Source organism: Typopeltis vanoorti, chromosome 26 (genome assembly GCF_054136105.1).
Source record: "Typopeltis vanoorti isolate ZY-2024b chromosome 26, IOZ_Tvanoo_1.0, whole genome shotgun sequence".
Classification (NCBI taxonomy): Eukaryota; Metazoa; Arthropoda; class Arachnida; order Uropygi; family Thelyphonidae; genus Typopeltis; species Typopeltis vanoorti.
The window spans coordinates 21,533,127-21,558,839 of NC_143574.1; the positions used below are offsets into that span (position 1 = coordinate 21,533,127).

At 37.0% G+C, this 25,713-nt stretch overlaps 1 protein-coding gene across 1 annotated transcript in view; it reads left to right on the plus strand.

The window, feature by feature from the left end:
• LOC150092398 (laminin subunit gamma-1-like) overlaps positions 1 to 25,713 on the plus strand; it is a 245,090-nt gene that overhangs the window by 154,805 nt on the left and 64,572 nt on the right. Inside the window, exon 15 of the mRNA XM_090415061.1 lies at positions 4,140 to 4,449. Coding sequence (XP_090271187.1) covers positions 4,140 to 4,449 — 310 coding nt within the window. The remainder of the gene's footprint in view (positions 1 to 4,139; positions 4,450 to 25,713) is intronic.

The following is a 25,713-nucleotide window of genomic DNA, read 5'->3' on the forward strand; positions in this document are numbered from 1 at the left end:
ATTTTATATGTTATCCCCATTCCTCTGCCCATACTCATGAAGCTAGCCCCACAACAACTTTTATCTTCACGCACTCTCTGATTCGACTTGCGACATGTAAACTGTTCCATTCACTAAGTGCATTGTGAGACAAGGGAAAAATGTTGTTCTTATCTTACTCCATTCATCATAATACTGAATACGAACTTGACATCCATGGATTCCATCATGGATGACATCCCTTGTCCTGTCCAAACCATCTCCTGTATATACCCAAAACTTTGACTCAGAACATCCCAAAGCCATTAATGCCACCCCATCCACACACACACTCATTCACTCACTCACTCACTCACTCACTCTTGTGGCCAATACGAATCGCCTTATTTCCTAAGGAGTTTTCCATGACCAGTAAAAAAATTTAAGACATCCTGTTATGTGAAGTCATTCCCAATATCTATAAACAGTCCAACCTACGATGTCAGTTGCAAAGTGCCATCCACATGGTCGGGTGCATTTTCCTGCCAGTGACCGTATGCCGTACATACCATATGCATGTGATTTGTACTAATCGTGTTATGATGGTGGTTTTAATTATATCCGTCCTGTTTTATCCATAGGCACAAACAACGGTGGTCATTGTAAATCTGCCAGATTCATTAATTGTGTGGTGTTTTTATTTATATCCGTCCTGTGTGCTGCTTGTATTCGTTATGTTGTGATGTGTGTTTCTGTACAATCCATTACCATATGGATGTTGCCTGCATGCGATGGATTCGGTGTGCTTGGACACATATTCCCACAATCGAACGTATGAGATATGAAACTTCGCTAAACAGGATGCGGGCAGCTATCCTCCTCGCCAGCAGAGCTTAGCCTCACCATGACATCACTTTGCATAACTTTCGTTTCATCCTCGATTTTGTCCGATTTTGGAAATGGATTAATTCCAAAACCAGTAACGAGAATAATCGGAAACTATAGTCCAAATAAATAATATGATATAATTATGTTACTACTTATTTTTAATGAGATGGTTCAACTTCTCGGCCTTTGCAGAGTTGCTGGATATCTGGCTCAATATTGGTCGACTTCAGTCGAAGATCAGTACACACACACACACACACACACAAAGACGATTTCTGTATTTTGTTTTTATATTTGAAGGAGTGATGAAAATCCTTTCTCACAAAGATAGGTTGTAGAAAACTGCATGACGATTTTCAGTGCTGCTTCAGATAATTCGGGAAATTCACTTCTTACTGAAGGCGAGATCCAGAATTGAGCCAAACCAAGATCACACAATTGCATTTTAAGCCCACTTGAAAACTCGATTAATTGTTATTTTTTGATAACAAAAGGTCGTTCTCATCACTATAAGCCTGAAATAGATCTCGAACCCACAGAAATTTCTTATAAAAGTTAATCGGAAAATATGTTTCAAAATTTTGTTTCAGAGTTTTGAGGTGGTTACAAACCCTTTCCAGAAACTCAGAATCAACAAAATGATCATTTTCCACTAAAAAGAACTCCAATGTTGGAAAAGGTGCAAATTGTCTGTCTTTTACATAACTAACGCACAACACCAGTTTTTTTTTTTTTTTTTTTTCTCAAATGCCTTTATTTTGTCATAGGCATCAAGAAAAGTTAAAGAGTTTCCCTGAATGGAGAGATTTAGTTCATTTAATTTCGAAAAAAATGTCTGAAAGATAGGATAGTGTTGATAACCATGCTTCATCAACAAAGAGTGATGCAAAATTAGAATTACATTCATTTACAAACAATAAAACTTTGTGCCTTAATTGAAATGAGCTTGTTAGTACTTTACCCCTGGAAATCCAGCGAATTTCAGAATGAAGCAAAAGTTGTATATATTCACTGTCCATTTCATCACAGAATACCAAAAATAACCCGTTATTTAGTGGTCGAACCTTAATAAAATTAACTAGCTTTTATATAGCACAGTTTTAAATTTTGGTAGCATTCCTTTGGAGGCCAACCTTTCCCTATGTATGACACAATATACCTGATTCATATCCAGAGCCACTTCCTTGAATATAGAAACAACCCCCAACTATTCCTGCCTGTAAGGGTGCAAGCTCCATCCGAACAGAAGCCCATGCATTTTTCCCACTGTAATTTTTCCCACAATAATTACTCTTTGTGTATTATGTAATTATTGAGAGTGTGAAATATTTCTTCTCCAGTTGTTCGGGATGACAAAGTTCTACAAAACAGAATATCGTCATGAATGTTGTTATCATGAGCATATCTTACGTAGCATATTAACTGCGCATCATCTGTAACACCAGTAATCTCGTCTATTTTTAATGCATAATAAAGGCTCTTCTTAACTCTTTCGATTAACTGAGATTCTACGTCACCTGCCATATCATTAATTCTGCGACCTCAGTGTCATTCAAAGAGGAGTCAGATCAACATCTTTTAGTAACTTGTTGCCAAACATAGTTTTTACCACCTCTTTTATAGCTGGAAGTAGTAAATTTTCCCTGAATAGAATGTGGTTTCCCTGTTTTCGCTATGCACGAACTTAAGAGATAGATACTTCCAGTACCTTGCTATTAATCAAATCTATGGTGGAAACTACATCTTTCCCATGATTTAATGTTGCTAAGCTTTGCTGAAATTGGCTTTTTTTCAATTTGCTTATTTTTCACATCACAATGTTTAGTTTCTAAATGTTGGAGTTTCGCAGGTTTCATGCACTCGTTTGACAACACTTCATAACACAAAACACATTGAGGCTTCTGTTCACTTTCATCTCCACACCAAGTAAACCCGAATTCCAAATATGAACTGTTATATTTCCTGCTGTATTTTTTCTTTGAACTGCTTGTTTCTTCTACTTTAATAGTATCAGATTTACTCACTGTTAAACATGTGTATCACAATTAGGGTTAGCATCACCTGTTTAATTGCTCTTCTTTTCAAAGTCCTAGTTCTAAGTCACTTTTCCATTATTAAAAAACGTTTCCAAAAAATATATAAATATATAAATACTGGGGTTAACTCATGACACACTGTTCAAGTATCATTTAGCACTTCTGAAGGTATACTGAGCCTTGGTTGAAGGAGGAAAACCTTCAGTAATAAAAATCAATAAACAACAAGCAATTGGTTGAAATCTGGATAACACATTCACTTCAAATCTGACAAAACAGCAAGGGAAGGCAGAAGCAATAAAACTATATTGTTGTTCACTTCACCAGTGAACAACAATATAGTTGTTTTATTATTCATCATTCTGCTGCTAATTTTTGTAATGCCAGAATGGCAAGTAATAAAAGAGAGGTGAAGTGAACAACAGTGTTTCTCCCTTTGAACATTCTGATGCTATTTGTTGTTGTTTTTTTAAGTTTCCATTGATTTCAATAAATTTTACTTACTTATTTAATTTTAATTTGTTTGGATAAATAAAAAAATATATATTTATTTAATTAATTTAAGTCTGCCTGCGGACCATAGGTTGAGAAACACTGATTTAGAGGATACATTTCTAAACTTATGACAACAACACAACGAATTCTGGCAGTGGTGTGGAGGACACTGACTTGTAGAAGTAAGGTGATTCTGGTTCCATTATAATAAGACCTTGATTAAGCTATTTATGGACTACTATGCACAGATTTTGTCATCTGGTTATTGAAAGGATGAAGACATATCAGAATGTTGAATAGAAGAGAAGATGCCTTTCACAGAGACTAGTGGATAGTGGAGGAAGGATGGTATGATAGAGACATAAAGTTGGTAAGGGGTTTATATCAAATTATTGTTGAAGAGGTTATTTCATTGAATGTTGGGAGAAAGGAGCAAAAACAAGTCATCCTTGGAAGCTGTATAAAGAGAGTGTGAGCAAAGAAATGAGAAGCAAGTGTTTTGCAAGGAGACTGGTGAATGATTGGAATGCATTTCACCAGACACCAAACTTGAGAGTGTGGCGTCTGGAGAGAATGTGAATGTATATATGCCATGGTATGGTGAGCAGTGTGTATATGACAGGGTGACTTCCCACAATGAGGCTTTGACTCCATGGAGGTCTCGAGATAATTTTTTTTTATTAGGAATAGTTAACATTCTTTCTCTTTAAAATTACTTTGGAGATTGCATCCGAGTAAAGTAATCTTTTTTTTTATATACAGTTGCTGATGGTAGCCTTATTGGACAATTAAATGACCTTCGTAAGCGTATTTATCAAATCCAGACAACTGCAGGCAAAACTGAAGAAAAGACAGGGATTGCACTTGCCATCAGTAAGCTAGGCCAACATAACATTACAATTGCTGAAGATATAATTAAGCAAATTCAAGATGCTTTTCAAAAAGCAACTGATTACTTGCATATGCAAGGCACTGATGCCTGGAATTCTGCAAAAACACGATCTGAGAGATTTGGACAGCAGTCTGATAGAATGTCGGAGATTGCAAAGGAATCTCGACATCTTGCTGATCAGTAAGTAGTTATTCTATTATATTTATTTATTACTTATTAATTTATTGTTCTGATAATTAGAATGAGATCTATTCTGACTAATGTTCTGAACATCATGCATTTTATTATTATTTTGTACAGTCTCTCTGAAGTGTACTGAATTATTCCTAAAATCTAGTCTAATACTCTTTATCAGGCTTTGTGTTGAAAGAATTCAATCCCTCAATTCAAACTGTCTATACTAGTAGCATGTTTTATTTTCCCATCATTCACTTTTTTTTTTTTTTTTTTTTTTTTTGGTAATGAAATATCAATTCTTGCCTCTCTTGCCATTTTGTTGTGCAGCTACCACAAATGTCCTCTCCTCTTCTGTATTATTCTCTTACAAAAAAAATACCTTACGTATATACCTCCTTACAGTGGTGCCCCCAGAGGGAGACCAAGGGGCCATTCCCCCCCCAAAGAAAAAGGGGAAAAAAACACTAGAAAATTTTCCAAAAATCTTTTCCCGGTTAAAATTCATTTTTTTTTATTTATGTTGCATCATGTCTTCTATTTCTATACTACTTGTGAATTAGCGATCATTGCGGATGCTCAGTCATAGGTCGTATGCGATGTGTAGTGTGTGTACTCACAAATTGTCTACTCAAATCGGGGCTCCCCCCCCCACACACACCAAGATTAAATCATGAGTACGCTACTGCCTCCTTAACTCTCCACAGCCTGTAAGCTTTAATAAAATCACTGTCAAATGCTTTTTTCTTTTTTGTAAATAATGTGCAATATTATCATAATATCATTCACATTTTGTTAGTTAGGATTAATAAAAAAAAAGCAGCTATCATTATAGAAGAATTATGCATGCATGTGCGCACGCACACACACACACACACACACACACCATGATCTATGACCAGCCATCATTTAAACAAAAACAATAGTAAAATGCAAACATATATTCTGTATTTTTTAGAAATTGTGCAGTACCAAGAAATCTGATTACAGGGGTATTTGAAATTTTGTATACTTTTCACCATTTCTGAAATTTCGATGTGCAAATTTTATTTTCCTATTCATATAAAAACATGATGGTTATTTCTTCTTCCTTGAAATAAGAAAATATTGATATTTAAAATTCTGCAAAAAATTTTTTGTTTTATTTCTATTTATTAGTTATTAGGGTAATGTGAATGAGTTTAAGATGACAAATGGTATTGATGATGTATAGCCTCCTTTGATGAGTCCTTGACTCTCTGGAGGTCTCAAATAATAAAAATAATATAAATTAAAGATGCCAAGAAATTATATTTTCCAAGAAGTCATATTTTTCATATACGAGTAGCCAAAAGGTGTCACACCTAATTATCTCCAACAGCTATCTCTAATCCAGAGTATTTAATAAGGTGTGACACCTTTTGGCTGCTTATATATGAAAATATGACTTCTACATTACTTAAACCTTGGTATCACCTCTGGGTCTGGCTCCCACTAATGATACCTCAATAAAGGTCAATATGATTCTGGATAGTGACCCTTCCCTTAATGCAGTGTTTCTCAAACTTCAGATATCTGCATACCCCTTCTTAAATTTTCATTATTACCAAGTACCCCTAATTAATTAATTAAAAAATAAATTCATTAAGTAATTAAAAATTTAATTAAAATTAATAAATTAATTTAAAATATTAATTAAAATTAAATATCTATTTTATTTGAATTTATATGTTCATGTAAACAAAAAATATGATTTATTTTTAAATTTTGGTTCTCTAGAGATGTCAGACGATGACACATTCATCAATTTCATTTGATCCAGGTGCAATATCAACGTTTTCTTGTTGCTTATAGCTACTTGTATTTGCTATGTTGCTCTCTTTTGGAGGTTTTATAAATCCAATCTTTAACGAATGATCCATACATAAGAATTTGAAAGCTAAAAAAAATTCTGTATTTACTCGAATATAACTCTTAACTTTTTTCCCAAAATTAAAGCTAAAAAATTATATGACTGGTGTGGTATTAACAAAAGATCGTGCAAACCAAAAAATTAGCATTTTAACAGTTGAGTTGAAATGCTAATTCCCTTCAACCGAATTCCATAATATCTGAAACACATTCACTATATATTTCTTAGTTTTAACACGTTAATGACGGGGGTGGTGTCAAGCAGAACCATATGTTGGAGACGGGATGTGATTCATTAGTTAGTGCCATTTTATCCAGGTTGTCTCTAATTGCACTGTTTGTTGAAAAATATGACGCCTTTAATTATGCATAGCCGAAAATTGCCACGTACCCCCTAACGACCTTTCGCATACCCCCGGGGTACGCATACCACACTTTGAGAAACACTGCCTTAATGCATAACATTATACATGTTTGTAAGAATATGTGCTTTGCATTGTGGGATACTAAGGCAAGTGATGTGAAGTTATTAGCCTCTATATATGAGTTGCCCAGTTGTGAAGTTACTTCACGTGCAAACTTTGTTTGCTTACACTTGGATAAAGGATTAAACCAAGAATATAATTTCTTGGCATTTTTAATTTATAGTGTAACAAGTGAAAAAACTTTCAACAACAATAATAATAATTCCTTTGTTGATTTGTAAGTGTAATAGTTGATTGTTGTTTCAAGGTTATTTGAATTTGTGTGTATGAACCAACTGTGAAAATGAACATGTATATCCAGAAGAGCAGTGAAAGTTCAAATGAGCATAAGACTGCACCAACAAAAATAAATTGATGTAAAAGGTAAATCATAAAAGGAATACTAGGAAGTGTGGCTTGAAATGTCACAATACATAGTATGGAGAAAGCTGCATTGACTGGAAAAGTAGCATGTGAAGAAATAGAACAAAAAAAAAAAGTTGGAAAGAGGAGAGAGAGAGCAGCTGAGCTGTTATTAGGTATGTAGTTGACGTAAAGCTGATGGAAGCATGTTTTCTGAGTGCATGGATTTGAGACATGAGTAATGCTGTCAGATTCAGGAAAGACGACTAAAGGAGAACATTGTATGAGTGAGGATGAATAATTAAAAGGTGAGGTATAGGAGTACGCATGAAACAATTGTTTGAAGAAGTGAACAGAGGAGTGAGAGAGAAAGAGTTGTCAAAGTGCAAAAAGTGAGTTGAGAAAGGCATGATGAATGATTCAATGCATAGGTGTTTTAGGAGAATGGTATTCAGCTTGTGATTGCTGGCATGATTTTAATGGCAGAAAGGATTTCTAGGACTGCGTAGCACTTGAACACTTTTAGACATTTGGAGAGACTAATGTTCTTTGAGAAGATGGGGCAGAATGAATTAGTAAATAACTAACAACTTGAACAACCAGATGCATAGCATCAAAATAAAGTGTATTGCGCAGTGGGAATTTTACTAAGATGGCTCATTGTGAAGAGTGTAACATGTTTGTATGGACCAATGTGGCAGATGTATTTGTTGAGAGATTAAACAGGAGAGGTGAGAGAGTGAGGGTCTGCAGAAAGTGTGATATATTAATAGACTGTTGTAATTTGAATGAAAGTAATGAACGCGAAGTGAAGAATACCAGGCAAAAGGCAAAAGATGGTGATGGGTGTAAGACTGAGAATAACAACTAGAAGAGTGAATATCAGAATATAAGTGTCTATAATTTGATTGTGAATACAGAAATGATTGCAGCAGGAAAAGCTAGTGTAAATTCAGAAATGGAAGTGAGCCTGACAGGCAGAGTAAGAGCTGGCATAATTGTGAGAATGGAAGAAAGTCTGACTGACAGAGCAATAGCAAGAACAATTGCTAGAATGCAAAAATTGAAGAATGAAATGTAGAATGAAAACAAAAGAAAATGAAAGATAGTGGAGAAAAAGAAGTAGCAAATGACTTAGCACTGATTAGCACTGGAAGAATCAAGGAATAAGAAAAGTCTAATTGACTATATTATTGTTGATAATGATGTTTTTTACCTGATGCAGGATACCAGAGTGTACACAGGATTTGAAATTGGAAGTGATCACCATTTAGTCATTAACAGAATAAAATTGAATTTCATATTGAAAAGAAGAACACGTAAGAAAGTTTTAAAGCGAATAAAAGCTGAGCAGCTCTCAGATGTGAATCGTGGACTAAAATACACAAATATTATTCAAGAAAAAATGAAAGAGTTTGAGAACAGAAACCAAACCTTGGAGATTCAGTGGCAAGCCCTGAAGAAAACACTAATTGATTCAGCCAGAAAGGCATGTGATGAGGTTGTCTGCAAGGATAGAAAATTCAGAATTCAATGATGGACACAGGAAGTTAAAGAGGCATTGAAGGAAAAGAAGAAAGCATATCAAAATTTCCTGGCAAATAAGTCAGCTTGTGCTCTTAGAGAATATAGAGACAAATGTAAAAAAGCTAAACACTGTGTGAAACTAGCTACACAGAAATCATGGGAGGATTTTGGTAAGAACATAGAAAATAAATATCAAGAAGGTGTCAAGATATTCTGGAGGTTGTTGAAGAAGCTCAGAAATGGAGGAAAGAGTGCTGTAAAAGGAATTAGAGATGATAAAGGTGACGTGAAAGCAGGAGAAAAAGATATCCTTGAAGTATGGAGTAATTACTTCGAAAAATTACCAAATGAAACAAGCAGTGATGACAGCACAGAGTAAAAAACATCGACCAGGCATGCAGTTAGGAATACATATCCATATTTGAAGGAGTATGGATATGTATTCCACATTTCAGGATCAAAATCCTGAAATGTGGAAGGGCAGCAGGAGTAGATGATATTCTACCAGAAATGCTCAAGTATGGTGGTATAAATGTCCTACAGCGGCTGCACTGCATAGTTCAGAAGGCCTGGACAGACAGATGAATTCCAGATGACTGAAATTAGAGCTCTCATACTACTCATATATAAAAAGGGAAATAAAACTGAATGTGAGAATTACAGAGGTGTTTCTCTACTGGGTGTTCCTGGTAAAATATATGCAAGTATACTTGAGAAACAGTTGAGAAGGATGCAGAAAAGAAGCTTTGTGAAGAACAAGCTGGATTCAAGCCAAATAGAGGCTGTTAGGATCAGATTTTCACTTTATGACAGATAGTTGAGAAATCATGGGAATACAACAAAGATCTGTATTTAAGTTTTGTATATGTGGAAAAGGCATATGACAAAGTGCCAAGAGAGAAGCTATTCAAAATGCTACAGTTATATGGTGTCAGTGGAACATTATATCAAGCAATACTTAGTCTTTATTTGAGTTGCAAGTCAGCAGTTAGAATTGAAGAAGTACAGAAAGGTGGTCTAGTGTTAAATCTGGTGTGAGACAAGGATGTACATTATTCCCTCTCTTATTCATTATCTATATGAATCACATTATGAAGGAAAGTGGTATTAAACCTGATATCAAAATTGGAGATGTTAATCTCAGCTCTTTGCTTTATGCAGATAATGTCATACTTCTAAATAAATAATAAATAAGTCAGCATTAAAAAGACAAAGACAATGAAAATATGCAGGAACATTGAAAATATCAACTGCATTGTGAATGCAGAACCAATAGAACAAGTAAAACATTTCAGCTACTTAGGCGCGATTTTTAGTGAAGATAGTAAATTAAATATGGAAATAGACAATAGAATCAACAAAGCTGGCATGATAGGAAGTCAACTGAATAAATTTATATGTAATATGAGAGAAATTAGCCAAAACACTAAATTAGCTGTATACAAGACAGTGTTCAAACCAATTTTAACTTATGGATTGAGAGTTGGGTTAGAACTAAAACACTTGACCAAAGACTAGAGACCGCAGATATGAGAGTCCTGAGAAAGATTAGGGGCATGAACAGATGGCATCAATGGCAGTATCATATTAAAAAGGAGGATATTAGGAAAGAACTTGACATTGTCAGCATCCAGGAATGCGTTAGCAGAGCTAATCTCATGTGGTATGGTCACTTAAACAGAATTATTATTATTATTATTCAGGCCTCCATGGAGTCAAAAGACTCATCATGGGAGGTCCTTCCTAAGAAACACAAAGTCTATCAAGACTCATCGAGGTTCAAGAGGGAGGTGTCCTCTTGAACCTCTTGTTTCCTCTATTACATGTTGCCTAAGACATTTGTGCCTCAAGAATTCCCCCTCCATCTGGTGCACCTGTTCGTGGTGGAGGGGGACCTCCCAGTGATGGTACTGGCCCTTTTCATTCTTCCGCTTTTCTTTGCTTTTCTTTCCATATTCTTTGCTCTACTTCTCCTGAGTCTTTTTCACTATCCTTTTTCCAGACCACCATCACTGGGATCCAACATCTTGTTTGCCATGCGGTGCGACCCGTGGACATCCGGAAAGGGAGATCCTGATAGTCTTGCACTACTTTGACCCCTGCTTCGGCAAGACGGGTTGTCCTGGATGGCCCAGCCAGGATTAATCGGCTGGTGGGCTTGCCTGCAAGGTTCAACGGTGTTGCAGTAAGTCTCTCGCCCCATGGTCCGGGTTCGGGATCCTAGACCTGCTGCAGTGCCGGTATAGCGTCCAGAGTAGCCCTGGCTTTCCACTACTGAGTGCAGTCTTTGCTTACTGGGTAGTGGGCATCCATGTGTGGCTCCATGGTGGGTGGGGAGCTCTGGCGCTGAATTAAAAATTCCTTAGATATGAATTCTTCATCTTCAAATGTTTCAGGGACCCTAACAAAAGTCTCAACCAAGTACTGATAATATAGATACAACATATGGAAACAGAAGTAAGAAACAAAAGATATCGGATACTAACAAAAATGTACCAACCTTTTTAATCATTCATGCAACAGGTGAAAAACCAGTTGGGAAAATGTCACCCTTCTTTATCCAAAAAGGTTTAGAAGGACTGGCAGGACCTCCCAAAACTGTCAAGAAATTGCGTTCTGGTGATATCCTCGTGGTAACAATGTGCAAACAACATTTTGAGAAACTACTGAGAGCAACGACAATAGATGGAATACAAATTGCAGTAACACCTCACAGAACACTCAATTCCAGTAGAGAAGTGATATCAGAATGGGATCTCATTGAGGTTCCTGATGAGGAGATATGTTCAGAGCTTAAAGATCAAGGAGTGACGGGTGTGAGGCGCAACCAAGAACATCATCCTTACTTTTGATACACCTAGGCCTCCGACATCAGGGTATCTCAGCTGTCCTGTTAGAATGTACATCCCTAACCTCCTGAGATGCTTTAAATGTCAAAGATATCGACATGCTCAACTGCCTGTTATGGTTCTACTATCTGTGCTCGATGTGGTAGTAAGGAACATGAAAATAAATATTGCTGTGAAAAAAAAGCTAAATGTGTCAACTGTCAGGGAGATCATCCAGCATACTCTAGTGCATGTCAGAATGGAAAGATGAAAAAGAGATACAAAAAATAAAAACAGAACAAATCATAACATATCAGGATGCAAAAAGAAAGCTAGCCACAATTACACCTGTTCTACGATCCTCTTATGCTGAAAAAGTAACAATTAAAAAAGTGCCATATATGTCTATTCCACCATTTGATAATTTCACCATATCTGAACTTTACGATCATAAGTGCTTCTCTGTTGAGCGCATTAATCACAAGACCTATGGCCTTACTCCAGAGACAATTTCAAAAATGGTCCCATTTAATGAAAACTCATCTGCCAAAAAAATTATGGTGGAGACTTCACTCAAAGATAAACCACCAGACACTCGCACAGAAAAAATGGATACCTCAATACCCACTGAAAGCAAACTAAGCATACCAACTGACCCTAGCACATTTGATGTTTTGAACAATCTACCAGAGGAAGAGATGGACACTGGCTATCCATACTTCCCTAAAACAGTGGATAAATATAAATCTGACAAAGCTAAGCCCTCAACCTCTCGAAAACCAGACAAGTCAATAAAATCAAAACAATAGGAAAATTTTGACAATGGAACTGTCGTGGGATCCGCCAGAATATTGACGATATCAAGATGTTCTTGGAGAAACACAATCCTTTCTGTTTCTGTCTACAGGAAACTAACTTAAGACCCAATGAGGACCGTACTTTAGGAATTTCACTGTTGTACATAAGGATGGTCCTGCTCATGGAGGAGTAGCTATCCTAATGGGCAGTCACATTCCTTTCCATCAGGTCCAACTTAATACTTCTCTGGAAGCAGTAGCGATTCGCTTCTCTGTGGGATTCCTTATTACAGTATGTTCAATTTATTTACCACCAAATGCTGAGTTAAATGAAATTGATCTTGATAACCGTATCTCGTAACTGCCTGAACCCATACTTTTAATGGGTGACTTTGACAGTCACAATACTCTATGGGTAGTGCCAACACTAATAGACGAGGTCAAATCATTGAAAAAATTCTTGATAATAATAACCTTTCCCTTCTAAATAATAAACTCAATACTTTCTTCCATCTGCCTACCCGCTCATATTCCACAATTGATCTTACAATCTGTTCCCCTTCCATTCTTCCACTGCTCATGTGGGACGCTGAAGAGAACATATATTATTATTATTATTATTATTATTACGGGCAACTCCAGGGAGTCATTAGACTCATCGAGGGAGGCCCCAAATCATTTTCATCACAACTATTCGACATTCATACAGTATCTATCATACCTCGCCTTAAACTCATTCACTGTCACAGCATCCACCACAGACTCAGGGAGCGCATTCCACTCATTCACTACTCTAAAAGTAAAGAACCCAGCTCTAACACCTTTACTAACCACACTTTTGCCCAGTTTCCATGGATGTCCCCTAGTCCTCCCACAACCAGCCCTGTTCTCAAAAATATCTTCTGAATTAATTTTATAGAAACCCTTCAGTAATTTGAATGTCTCAATCATATCTCCCCTCCTCCGCCTATCAACCAATTTTTGCAACCCACAAATCCTCAACCTGTTCTCATACGGTTCATTCCACAGACCTGCTATCATCTTGGTCACTCGCCTCTGGATCCTCTCCACCTCCTCCCCATCAAGAAGAAACCTAGGTGACCAAATCTGAGCACAGTAGTCGAGATGAGGTCTTATCAAGGCTCGATACAGAGGAACAATAACCTGCTTGTCTCTGCTTGTCAACGTATTCTTCAGCAACCAAGTGATTTGATGAGCTGATTTGGCCACTTTTGCAATGTGTCCCCTAAATTTCAATTCCTTATCCACCAACACTCCTAAATCTCGTGCCTCATCAATTTCCTGGAGCACGGTTCCACCAATGCAGTAAACTGCCTCCCATCTTTTCACCCCAAAATGCATAACCTTACATTTTGCCACATTAAATTGACATCCATTCTCCCTAGCCCAGACCTCCAATCTATCCAAATCATCCTGCAAAATTTTGACGTCATCTACATTCACTATTGCCCTACCCAACTTTGCATCATCCGCAAACAAATGAACTGTTCCTCTCAGATCCTTTCCTATATCATTTATGAACAAATTAAACAGCAGTGGTCCAAGAACAGATCCTTGTGGTACACCACTAGTCACAGGCCGTCTTGTGGACTCTACTCCTGAGTAAACCACTCTCTGATATCTCTCCGTCAACCACCCTCCTATCCATCTCACCAACCCTATGTCCATTCCCATATGCTGCAATTTACTGATTAGAATTCCATGTGGTATCCTGTCAAAGGCCTTAGCAAGGTCCAGCAGAATCACTGTAAACCCATTACCCTTATCCAGTTCAGCCGTCACTGTGTTATAATACGTGAGCAAGTTACTGAGGCATGACCTACCCTTCACAAAACCATGCTGTCCCCGATACAGTATCCCATTTTCTTCTATCCAATCTTGTATTTTCCTCTTGACTATTTTCTCTAAGACCTTGATAATGATTCCTGTTATGCTGATTGGCCGGTAATTTTCAACAGCAGCCTTGGAACCACCTTTGTGCAGTGGAACTATTTTCCCCTCTTTCCACCCCCTTGGGACTGACCCAGAAGTGATCACTTTCCTGTTCTTTGTACAATGTCTTCACAGGAACCATGTTCACCCACACAGATACCTATATGGAAAATGGACCAGCTGACTGGAACACTTTCTCTCATCTTGCAAAATTTAATGCTAATGCCATCAGTCAAACACCTATCAATGAAGCTGTAAAATATATAACAGAATGCATTGTATAGGAAGCAACAACCTCCATCCCAAAAACATCATCTCGATTTCCAATCTATTACAGCCTTGGTGGAACGTAGAATGTCAGGCAGCCAAAAAAGATCAACACAGAGCATCGAGCATATTTTGTAGGTACCCCACCACATCAAATTTAATAACTTTCAAGCGTGCTCGAGCTAAAGCATGTTTTGTAAGACATCAGAGTCAAAAAGAATCATGGATCCAGTTTACTACATCTAATCAAAAGTCCAAAAATTCTATGGGATAAAATCTGGAAAATGAAAGGCAAATATACTACACATTGTTTGTCCACCTTAGACTATAATGGAAGTGTTCTTGCTGATCCTAAAGCTATTGAAGATATTTTGGGAGAAATGTTTGCTAAAATCTCAGCAATGGCTTCATATTCTCCGGAATTTTTAATACTGAAAGAGCAGCAAGAGAAACAAAGGCTTAATTTTTCTACCAACATTCTTCAGCCATATAATCAGCCATTTGTCAAGGAGGAACTAAAAAGAGCTCTCCTACAATCTCACCCTAGTGCAGTAGGACTTGATGACATCCATTATGAAATGATAAAACATCTATCATCATCTTCTATGGATCTTCTTCTCTTATTATACAATAGAACACTTGCAGAGGAACAGTTTCCAAATTCTTGGCATAAGTCAATTGTCATTGCTATCCCAAAACCAGGAAAAGATCCAACACAAGCAAATAATCATCGACCCATTGCTCTGACCAGCTGTCTTTGTAAGATACTAGAGAAAATGGTTAATGCCAGACTTCTCTGGTATTTAGAAAGCAACAGTCTTCTTTCCAATACACAATGTGGTTTCTGTATCGATAATACACAATGTGTATCGATAAACTTTAGACCATTTAGTTCGGTTAGCAACTTCCATAAGAGATGCATTTCTGAAGCGAGAACATCTTGTCTCTGTTTTTTTTGACATGGAAAAAGCTTATGACACAACCTGGAGATATGGCATATTAAAAGACCTCTATAACCTAGGTCTCAAAGGACACCTCCCTGTATTTATTAAAAACTTTCTGTCCAGGCGAACTTTCCAAGTCAGACTGGGAAGTACGCTATCTCGACCATATCTTCAAGAACAAGGTGTTCCCCAAGGCTCTGTCTTAAGTGTAACCCTTTTTGCTATTAAAATCAATCTAATCATTGAACAGCTTCGCCGTAGACAATGTGCTATATGTTGATGACTTCACAATCTACTGTCACTCACATAACATGAGTTTAATTGAAAGACAACTTCAGCAAGCAATTGATAATGTCTCTCTTTGGGCTCTTAATAATGGGTTTAAGTTTTCAACAGAAAAAAGTGTCTGTGTACACTTCTGTCGAAAATGCACTCATCACCCAGATCTTGAACTAAGAATGAGACCTACTGTTATTCCAGTAACTACAGAAACCAAGTTCTTGGGACTCATTTTTGACAGAAAACAACTAAGAGAAAAGTGCAAAAGAACTTTCAACATCCTTCGCACTCTATCCTCTACTGGGTAGGGTGCTGATCGAGCTTCATTGCTCCATCTTTATCGTGCACTTATACACTCAAAGCTGGATTATGGGTCCCAAGTCTATGGTTCGGCAAAACAGAGTAACCTATGATGGTTGGATTCCATCCATCATCAGGGTATACGGTTAACTACTGGTGCCTTTCACACCTCACCCATTCCAAGTCTCTATGTAGAAGCAAATGAACCTGCTCTATGCACGTCGATAGAAACAGTTGTCTCTGAATTATGCCCTAAAAATAAAATCTCTCCCAGATCACCCTACATGGAATAGCATCTTCTGTCTGCATTGGGAAGCTCATTATCACACACATCAAACTGCTATACATCCTTTTGGTATGTGTATTAAAGAAACTGTGCAAGCTGTTAGTATAAATGTTGACAACATTAGCTACACTAAACAAAACAGCATTCCTCCATTGCAGGTTTGCACACCATCCTGCAACCTCTCACTTTGTCAGCTACAGAAATCTTATACCCCATCATCCATTTACCTGCAATTGTTTAATGCACACAGAGCAGCACACGCTGATTTCTTACCCATCTATACTGATGGTTCAAGAACTAACACCTCTATTGGCTGTGCTGCTGTGGTTCGTGACATTATTATCTCAAATCAGATCCCACCAGACTGCAGTAATTATACAGCAGAGTTACATGCCATTCAGCTTGCACTTGTGCATATAAAAGAAAACTTCTACCAAAAGTGTATAATTTATAAAGACTCATTGAGCTCTTTACAGGCTATCTCTTCTCCTATGTATAATCCTTATCCAGTACTTTATGAAGTGCTACACCTGCTTCACAAAATGAAAATCCTTAATTTCGATGTTCAGTTCTGCTGGATTCCCAGCCACATTGGAATCAAAGGAAATGAGGCTGCAGCTGCTAAATCAGCCCATACCTTCTCCACATACTATTTGACAGTTCCATATACAGACTACAGACAACTTATAAGATCAATGCTAATTGCTCAGTGGGAGTTAACAGGGCAAGAAACATCAACAAACAAATTATGTAACATTAAACCTGAAAATAAACACTGGCATTCTAGTCAACGTACAAAGAGAAAGGAGGAGGTCGTCGTTGCTAGACTTCGCATAGGTCACAGTCACCTTACGCATTCTCATTTACTGAGAGCTGATGACCCTCCAATATGTGAAAAATGCAACACACATCTCACTATTCATCATATTCTGGTAGATTGTCAAAATTTTACATGAGAGAGGAATGAAATATTCACCTATCTAACCCAGCCATATACACACAGGGAAATGCTAGCAGACTCAGGCAAATTGCATGATGTTTTTAATTTTTTAGAAAGAATTAATTTCTACAAACATATTTGACCACAAATTTGTTTATATGTAAATACTTTTTTTTTTTTTGCTTAACTTAACTTTTATACCTATGTATTATTCATTAGGTTAAATCTGACCAATTATGTATTACCATGGGCCTTGATCTTGTATATTTGTATCACCCTGCTGTAATTTTGTTAATATGTAAATACCATAATGCTAAACTTAAATTTTATGCATCAATGCTGTATAATAATTCCTTTCTGACTCTTTAAGTATTAGTATAATAATGTTTGTTGTAATCTTACTAGATGTAGACCCTGCTTTCCTTGACTTGTTTTGTATATACATATGTTAACCTATAGTTATATATTTATATACTGCTGAAACCTCTACAGTAATTTTGTTTATATGTAGATACTGCCTCACTTGACATACATTTTGTGTATGCATCTTATTTACTACTTTATTTTTCGAATAATCATGTAGTGCTGTAGGACATCTTTCCCATTTGTGTACTTTCTAGTAATTCTGTTTATGTATTCTAAATTCTGTTTCTACTGCATTGCTAAATTTAATTTTCATCCATGCATATTGTATAATAATCCCTTTTTGCCTATTTCTGTGCTGCTATAAAGGCATCTGTTATAATTTTATGTATATGTAGATACAGCATTCCTTGGCTTAGTGTTTCGTATATTATGTATTAACTTATATTTTAACTATTTTTGCACTACTGTAATAACCTCTGTCCTTGTGTGTTGCTATGCCCTCTGCAACAGTTCTGTTTACCTAGAGATGCTGCTTTATGAAAGTAGATTCTTGTACAGACATATTGTTACTATACATAATAAATAACGGAAAAACTCACGTAGAAATATTATTTAATGGTATAATTTTCGCCTGTGTGTCACAGGCATCTTCAGTACAATTAGGCACAAAAATTAAACACTAACTGACAATTCCAAAAAGCGCCACCTAAGTAGCTGGTGTAAGATAACTAAAAAGGTCAATAACTTTCCTAAAAAAAAAAAAAAAAAAAAAAAATTTTAATACAATAAAAAGTTAGGAAAGATTAGCTGATTTGTAAAGTACTATCTCCCATAAAGGGGATAGACGTAAGCCGTCGGATCTGTTTAAGTTAGGAGAATGAAGTAGAGTTTCACATGCTTCTTTATAAAGGCGTTCCATGAGAAACTGACTTTTGTGAAGAACTCTTGTCTTTCTCCAATGAACTCTGTGTCTAGTGAAGATGGCATGTTCTGCAAGTCTTTTCAGGTTTAAAGTATTCAATATAAGATTGGTGTTCTTCTAGCCGAATGGAGGCAGATCTTCCCGTTTGTCCGAAATAACATAATCCACAAGAGCACGGAATCTGGTAGATACCTGGATGATTAAGATGTGGAAGCTTGTCCTTTGGAGAAGCGAGAAAGGTGGAGATTTTTCTAAACGGTCGAAAGGCAACAAAAATATTCAGTGGTTTTAAAATTTTTGCTATACGTTCACTGATGCCTTGTATTTAATTTTTGTGCCTAATTGTACTGAAGATGCCTGTGACACACAGGCGAAAATTATACCATTAAATAATATTTCTACGTGAGTTTTTCCGTTATTTATTATGTATAGTTATGTCTACTCACGGTTTACCTCTTTTAAAACTTAGACATATTGTTAACAATTTTCTGTAAATGCTAATGTTTATAACCTTTAGTATGGCACAGTATGACCTTTGTAGTTTTTGTGCCAAATAAACTATAAACCAACCAACCAACCAACCAACCCTCAAGAATTCTAGAAATTCCATTCCCTTATTACTACATGCATCTTCCTCTCCCCAGTTTATACCACTGTAGTTAAAATCTCCCATAACAATCATTCTTCTTGCACTTACCAAACTTAACTGTCTAAACATTTCCTGGTCCCCGCCCTGTGTACTCGTGGGTCTGTAGCAACACTCCACTAAATATCCTGTCTTGCCCACCTCTACCTCACACCATATGCTTTCAAAATCATTAGTGTCACTGCCTTCCAAAGTCTCCACTCTTAGAGGGCATAGGTTGTCACTTATCATAAGCAGTATACCACCACCACGCTTTCCCTTCCTATCCTGCTGAAAAATGCTGTACCCAGCGACTTCTATTCCTCTTATTATATCCTCTTCTATCAACCACGTCTCAGTGATCCCAATAATTTTTGGCCAGGCTGATGCTATCTGCGCTACCAATTCCTCTCCCTTATTCCGAATACTCCTGGCATTAGTATATAGCATATAAATGCCGTTGTTTCTATACCCAGCATTATCCCCTCTAGACTCCGCTGGGCTCAGTGTTACCTGATGTCATCCACCTTCTCCCAAGTACCCATTCCCACAAGAGGCCATCCCTGCTACCATCCTCCCTGGGACACACTGACTTTTTCAGAACAGTAATCTCTCCAGATGCCTACGTCCTTCCTCATTCAAATGTAAGCGGTCTCCTGCATATAATTCCTCTCTGTCCTCAAATGCACTCCAAGCATCCACATATTCCAGTCCTCTCTGTCACACATTCTAGCTATTATGTCATTCAATATTACTGCTCTTCTGCTCAGTTTGTCATTATCATACCTACGCAACACACACACACTATCTTTCCTCTCTGTGTCTTCTTTTGTACCACCTCAAGCAAGAATCTCATATCTCTCTCGCTACCCTATTTACACCACCACTCAAATCATTTGTTCCCACCATCACAATCATCTCATCCACCCTTTCATCTCTCTTAACTGCTTTGGCAGTTAAGAGAGATGAAAGGGTGGATGATATATCTTTCTATCGTTCCTCCTGGCAAACACTCCTCATGCATCCTATCTTGAACATCCTATCTCTCTCCTCTTCTAGCACTCCCATACCTCTCTCTCCTATTTCCATTCTCTCCATTTTCATTTCCACATCCAATTCCATTCTCTCCTCTTTTATCATTCACAAATTTCTCTCCTCTCCTATCATTCCCAAAACTCTCTCTCTCTCTCCCCTACTCTGATTTGCCTTGCATTTATCTCTTCCATTCTCCTAATCTCATCTTTCATACTTATCATACATCTACCAAGACATTCCACCTCCTCTTTCAGCTCCTCTATCTCCCTCTGCAGGTCAGTCACTCTAAATCGAAATTCACTCTCCCAAACAAAACCATCTCCTAAACTTTCACAGTCACTCACGCCTTCTACACTATGAACTATTATTTTCTCATTCACATTTTTTTCTTCATTCTCTCCTATCATACTACTTGTCTTCCTGTATTCATTTCCTGTTCCTGGAGCAACAAGGTCAGTTCTTGTGATATCTGCTGCATTTATTTCCTCCCACTGCCTGCACTTTAAACACACACGCACCCCCTCCTCTTTCACAAGCCAGATATCCAATTCTTGAGACGCATACATGCTGCAAATACTGCATGCCACAAACTCCCTTATTATATTGCTTATAATAGAGTGCCTAAATGGCGGAGGACTGCAGCTGAATCCGCCATCATTTGTTACTGCTGAGGGACTACTAGCGTAATCGTTAATTATTCAAATAGTCTCAAAAAAAAAGTGCTAAATAAGTATTAGGGAGTATAAATAAATAAGAAAAGTATAAACAATTACATGCAAAACAAAACATTAAGTACACTAAATAAAATGAAATAAAACTAAATACAGTAATGAAAGCTTAGCTTCGTCTTGTCTTCCACCGTTATGCATCCGTCCCGTCTTCTTGGTAAACAAAATACACAATATCACGACAGCACTAACTTCAACAAACAACCACTATAGTATACTCGTATTCCAGAGAAACAATTTAGCAAAAAACGTAAAAAAATGGACTATTCACCGATTAAAAAATCACTTTCTTAGCAAAACAAGTGTTCTCTGCCAGGTTGGCAGGAATAAGACCCAGAGGAAGACCAAGATATAGGTGGATTGATACAGTAAAAACTTCCTTAGAAGATAGAAATATAAGATCTGATAATGTTGGAATCTTAAGAGATAACGACTGATTTGGAGGAAAATTGTAGATAGGAAGTTAGTAATGATGTAAATTTTTCATGTAGTACTATCATATCCTGTACACCCCTTGAGGGTATATATCATGAATTTGATGATGATAATGAAGAAATTTTTATGCTAAATTTATATGTAGAAGAAATTTTACAGTACATGAGTGGAGAAAAGAAGAGGTTGCTCTTGGAGGTAGAGAAAGAAGGTGATTAGCAAGGATTTCATGTGAGATTTTTCTTTTGCTTTCAGATTCAGAGGCATAGGAAATGAGTTTAAGGAAGGTTGGATATATGAATAATTGTTAGTTTGGGTCTCTTTCATTGAACTTTCAGACTTTTTGGAGATATCCAGAAAATAATAATAATAATAATACGGTCTCAACATTTCTTCTTCTCCCTCCCCCATGTTACAATCTCAGAATGTAGTATTATTCTTCCTGACATTGTACCATGATCAATATATCTATGTCACCTAATGTGTGCTTATCCTATAGGCTACCCTATTTTATGATCTTGTTCTGACCACTATCTAATTTAACTCGGTGATCATTTTCAATGACAGTTAATAAATTAAATGCAAGAACTCAAATATACTCTAAAACTTTTTTTTCCCAGACTACTATACTATTACCCATATATGCCAATATTTTAGATGAATTCACCAAGTTCAGATTTTTTTGGGGAAAAAATTATGCTTCAAGGAAGAAATTACTTATCAAATGCATAAAATGCTCATTATGCAAGTATTATTTGTATAATATAAGGTGGATAGAAGAATGTGAAACCAGTTATGATAGAACACAGTCAAAGATGTGAAAGTGAAGAAATTGAAGGAATAGATAGAGAATAGAGCAGGGAAACAAGATTGGCAAGAGAAGAGGTATTACACACACAAACACACATGCACAGAGAGAGAGAAAGAGAGTAAGCAACATGGCTTCATCAGAGTAGAATCATAGTGGAGAAGTAAGGATAGTGATGGAAATGAAAGTTTGCAAGGTGAGGAAGCACAGGAGAATAAAGACACAAGCTTAGTTGCTTATGAACCTTCAAATTACTGTTATGCTAGTTTGCTAATGCACTGAGCATCAGAAATCAAGGGTGATAATTGTGTAGCATTCATTATGTCAGTTTACTCAGTAATAAATTAAGAGGTTGAAATTGTAAATATGATATACAACAAAGTTCAAGAATATACAACAATATTCTTGAACTTTGCAAAAGTATTTGATTAATTACCACATGACATTCTGGAGTATAAGTTACAAAAAATAAAACTGGATACTACATTGGCTAAATGGATGGAAGACTGGCTTTCTGAGCTATACCAGCAAGTGGTCTATGATGAACAGTGATATACTTCAGTGTTCTGTTCTTAGGCCCCTACTGTTTAACTTATTTGTTAATGATATTTCATGTGGATTGACTTGGAATCTTCAAATGTTTGTTAATGATGCAAAGTTAGGTAGAATGATCAGGAGTATTGATGATGTTAATTCTCTACAGGAAGATTTGAATTGACTTTTAGCTTGGACAGGTGAGTGAGATTGTAGTTTTAATATTAATAATTGCAAGGTGCTACACTTTGGGGGTTCTGAGATATAAGACTGCATGCCATATTGGTGGAGCTCTGTGTCAGGAATTGAATGAGATTCAGGATCTTGGTGATGGTAAACAGTGGACTAAAGTTCTGAGGGCTCACTGCAAGTATTGTGAAGACTGCACATCGTATTGCTGCTATGATATGAAATACATTGATATGTAGGGATAAGGAGGTGGTGGTGGTGCCTCTAGAATGGATGGAGGGGACTAGGGGTGAGAGAGTATTTGACCTGGTCATAGGATCAGAAGAGCTATACATGACCAAGGTGACAATGCCTACAATTGGTGAAAGTGACCATGCAGTCTTGACTTGGGAGATTGTAAAACATGGAGAATATTTTATCAAGAAGGGGTATTTGTGGAACTACAAGGCAGGTGATTATGACATGCTTAGGAAGAAGCTTAAATCTGTACCATGGCATAAAACAATGTAAGTGAAGGAAGTTAGTAGTACATGGGATATAGTTAAGGGTCATCTAGTGAAGCAGTATTAAATTGTATAGCTAGGGAGGATTAATTGAGTAGGAATTGGATGGATGAGTAATATCATTATGCATAAGCTGCAGAAGAAGAAAATGCTGTGGAGGGTATATAAAGAGAGAGGCAACATGCAAACTCATGAACAGTACAAGACTCAGGCAAGAAAAGTGACCAGCATGGCAAAGAAGGCAAAATCAGATTATGAGAAGAATCTAGCCGAGCAGACCAAAGGAAATCCCAATTTCATTATGTGGCAAGTAAAAGGAAGAACGACTATGGAAGATTAACCTTAAGGAGTGATGATGGTAACGAGGAGACAGAAGCGGATAAATGAGTTACTGAGTGACCACTTTGCAAGAGTATATCATTTTAGTGAGGTTACTGCTTTAATCTATGTGACAGACACTAATGCGGGAACAGAGGTGAATGAATTGGAGGTTCTTAAAATATTGCAGAATCTCGATGTAAATACAGCTGTGGAATTAGATGGGATATCAGCAAGGGTTTTGCGAGAATGTGCAAGGGAACTGGCAGTGCCTCTGACTAGGCTCTTTAATTTAAGTCTCAGCTATGGTAGTGTTCTAAGGGAGTGGAAAGAGGGCAAAATAATTCCTTTGCATAAGGGAGGTTCTAAGACTGCAGTAACAAATTAGCCCAATCAGTATCTCAGGTGTGATAAAAGTACTAGAAAAATGGTCAAAAAGAAAATTCAAGAATGGGTTGATAAAAATATGATACTGTATGAAGGTCAACATGGCTTTGCGAATGGTCGATCATGCCTTAGTAATTTACTAACTTTTTATAATAAAGTAACAGCTGAGTTGGAAATGCGCAAAAGATAATGGATGTCAGTTCAATGTGGAAAAGTGTAAAGTCATGCATTTTGGGATTAAAAGATTACCAGTTGTGTACTACATTGATGGAACAGTACTCCAAGAGATTGATGAGGCTAGGGACTTAGGGGTGTTGGTAGATAGGGAGATGAAGTTCAGAGGACACATTGCTAAGGTGTCCAAGATTGCCCATAGGATTACTTGGTTGTTGAGGAACACACTGACATCCAGAGATAAAGAGGTTATTATTTCCCTTTATAAATCATTGATACTTCCACATTTGGATTACTGTGCTTAGGTCTGGTCACCTGGATCCCTTGGAGATGAGGAGGCTGTGGAGAGGGTTCAGAGAAGAGTGACCAAGTTGGTGAGTGATGTAAAAAATGATAGAAACATTTAAATTACTGAAAGGTTTTTATAGGATTGATGCAGGGGAAATGTTTCAGCTGTGTGATAGTGATGGAAGAACAAGGTCATCCCTGGAAATTAAAGAAGAGTGTGGTTAACAGGGGTGTCAGAACAAGGTTTTTTGCCTGGAGGGTGGTGAATGAGTGGAATTCATTGCCTGACTTAGTTGTGAGCTCTTCATCTGTAAATGAATTCAAGAAGAGATATGACAGATATTGTTTTGCTAGTTTGGATCTTCCGCGATGAGTCTACTGACTCCATGGAGATACCCGTAATAATAATAAAGGAAATGGCTACACTATGATTTGTGGGATTTTGCAAAGGCATTTGACAGAATACCACATGGAATCCCATTACACAAATTAGAACAAATGAGGATGAATATGACACTGGTTAAATGGATAAGAGGATGACTGCTGGACTGATATCAAAAAGTTGTATATGGAAGGGCAGAATCAATGCAAAAACAGGTTACTTGGGTGTACCGCAATGTCTACTGCTAGGACCATTGCTGTTTAATTTGTACATAAATGATATAGGAAATAACCTGAAAGGAAATATTCAGTTGTTTGCTAATGATGCGAAATTAGGTAGTAGTTAATCAAGGCAATGTGGAGAACTTGCAGGACAATTTAAAGAGGCTGTCAGTATGGGCAAAAGTAAATGGGTGTCAGTTTAATGTCAAGAAATGTAAAGTTATGCATTTTGAGATAAATAGATTACAAGCTGTATCACATTGATGGCACTGTACTCCAGGAAATAGATGAAGCTAGAGATTTAGGGGTGGTGGTAGACAGAGAGTTCAAGTTTAGATGACATATGGCTAAGTAGCCCATAAGATTAGTTGGCTATTGAAGAACACATTAACGAGTAGAGATAAGGGAGTTATTTCTCTTTATAATGCCTTGATATGCCTACATCTGGATTACTGTGCTCAAGTCTCTCAACTGGGTTTCTTTTGGATGAGGAAGCAGTGGAGAGGGTTCAGAGGTGAGT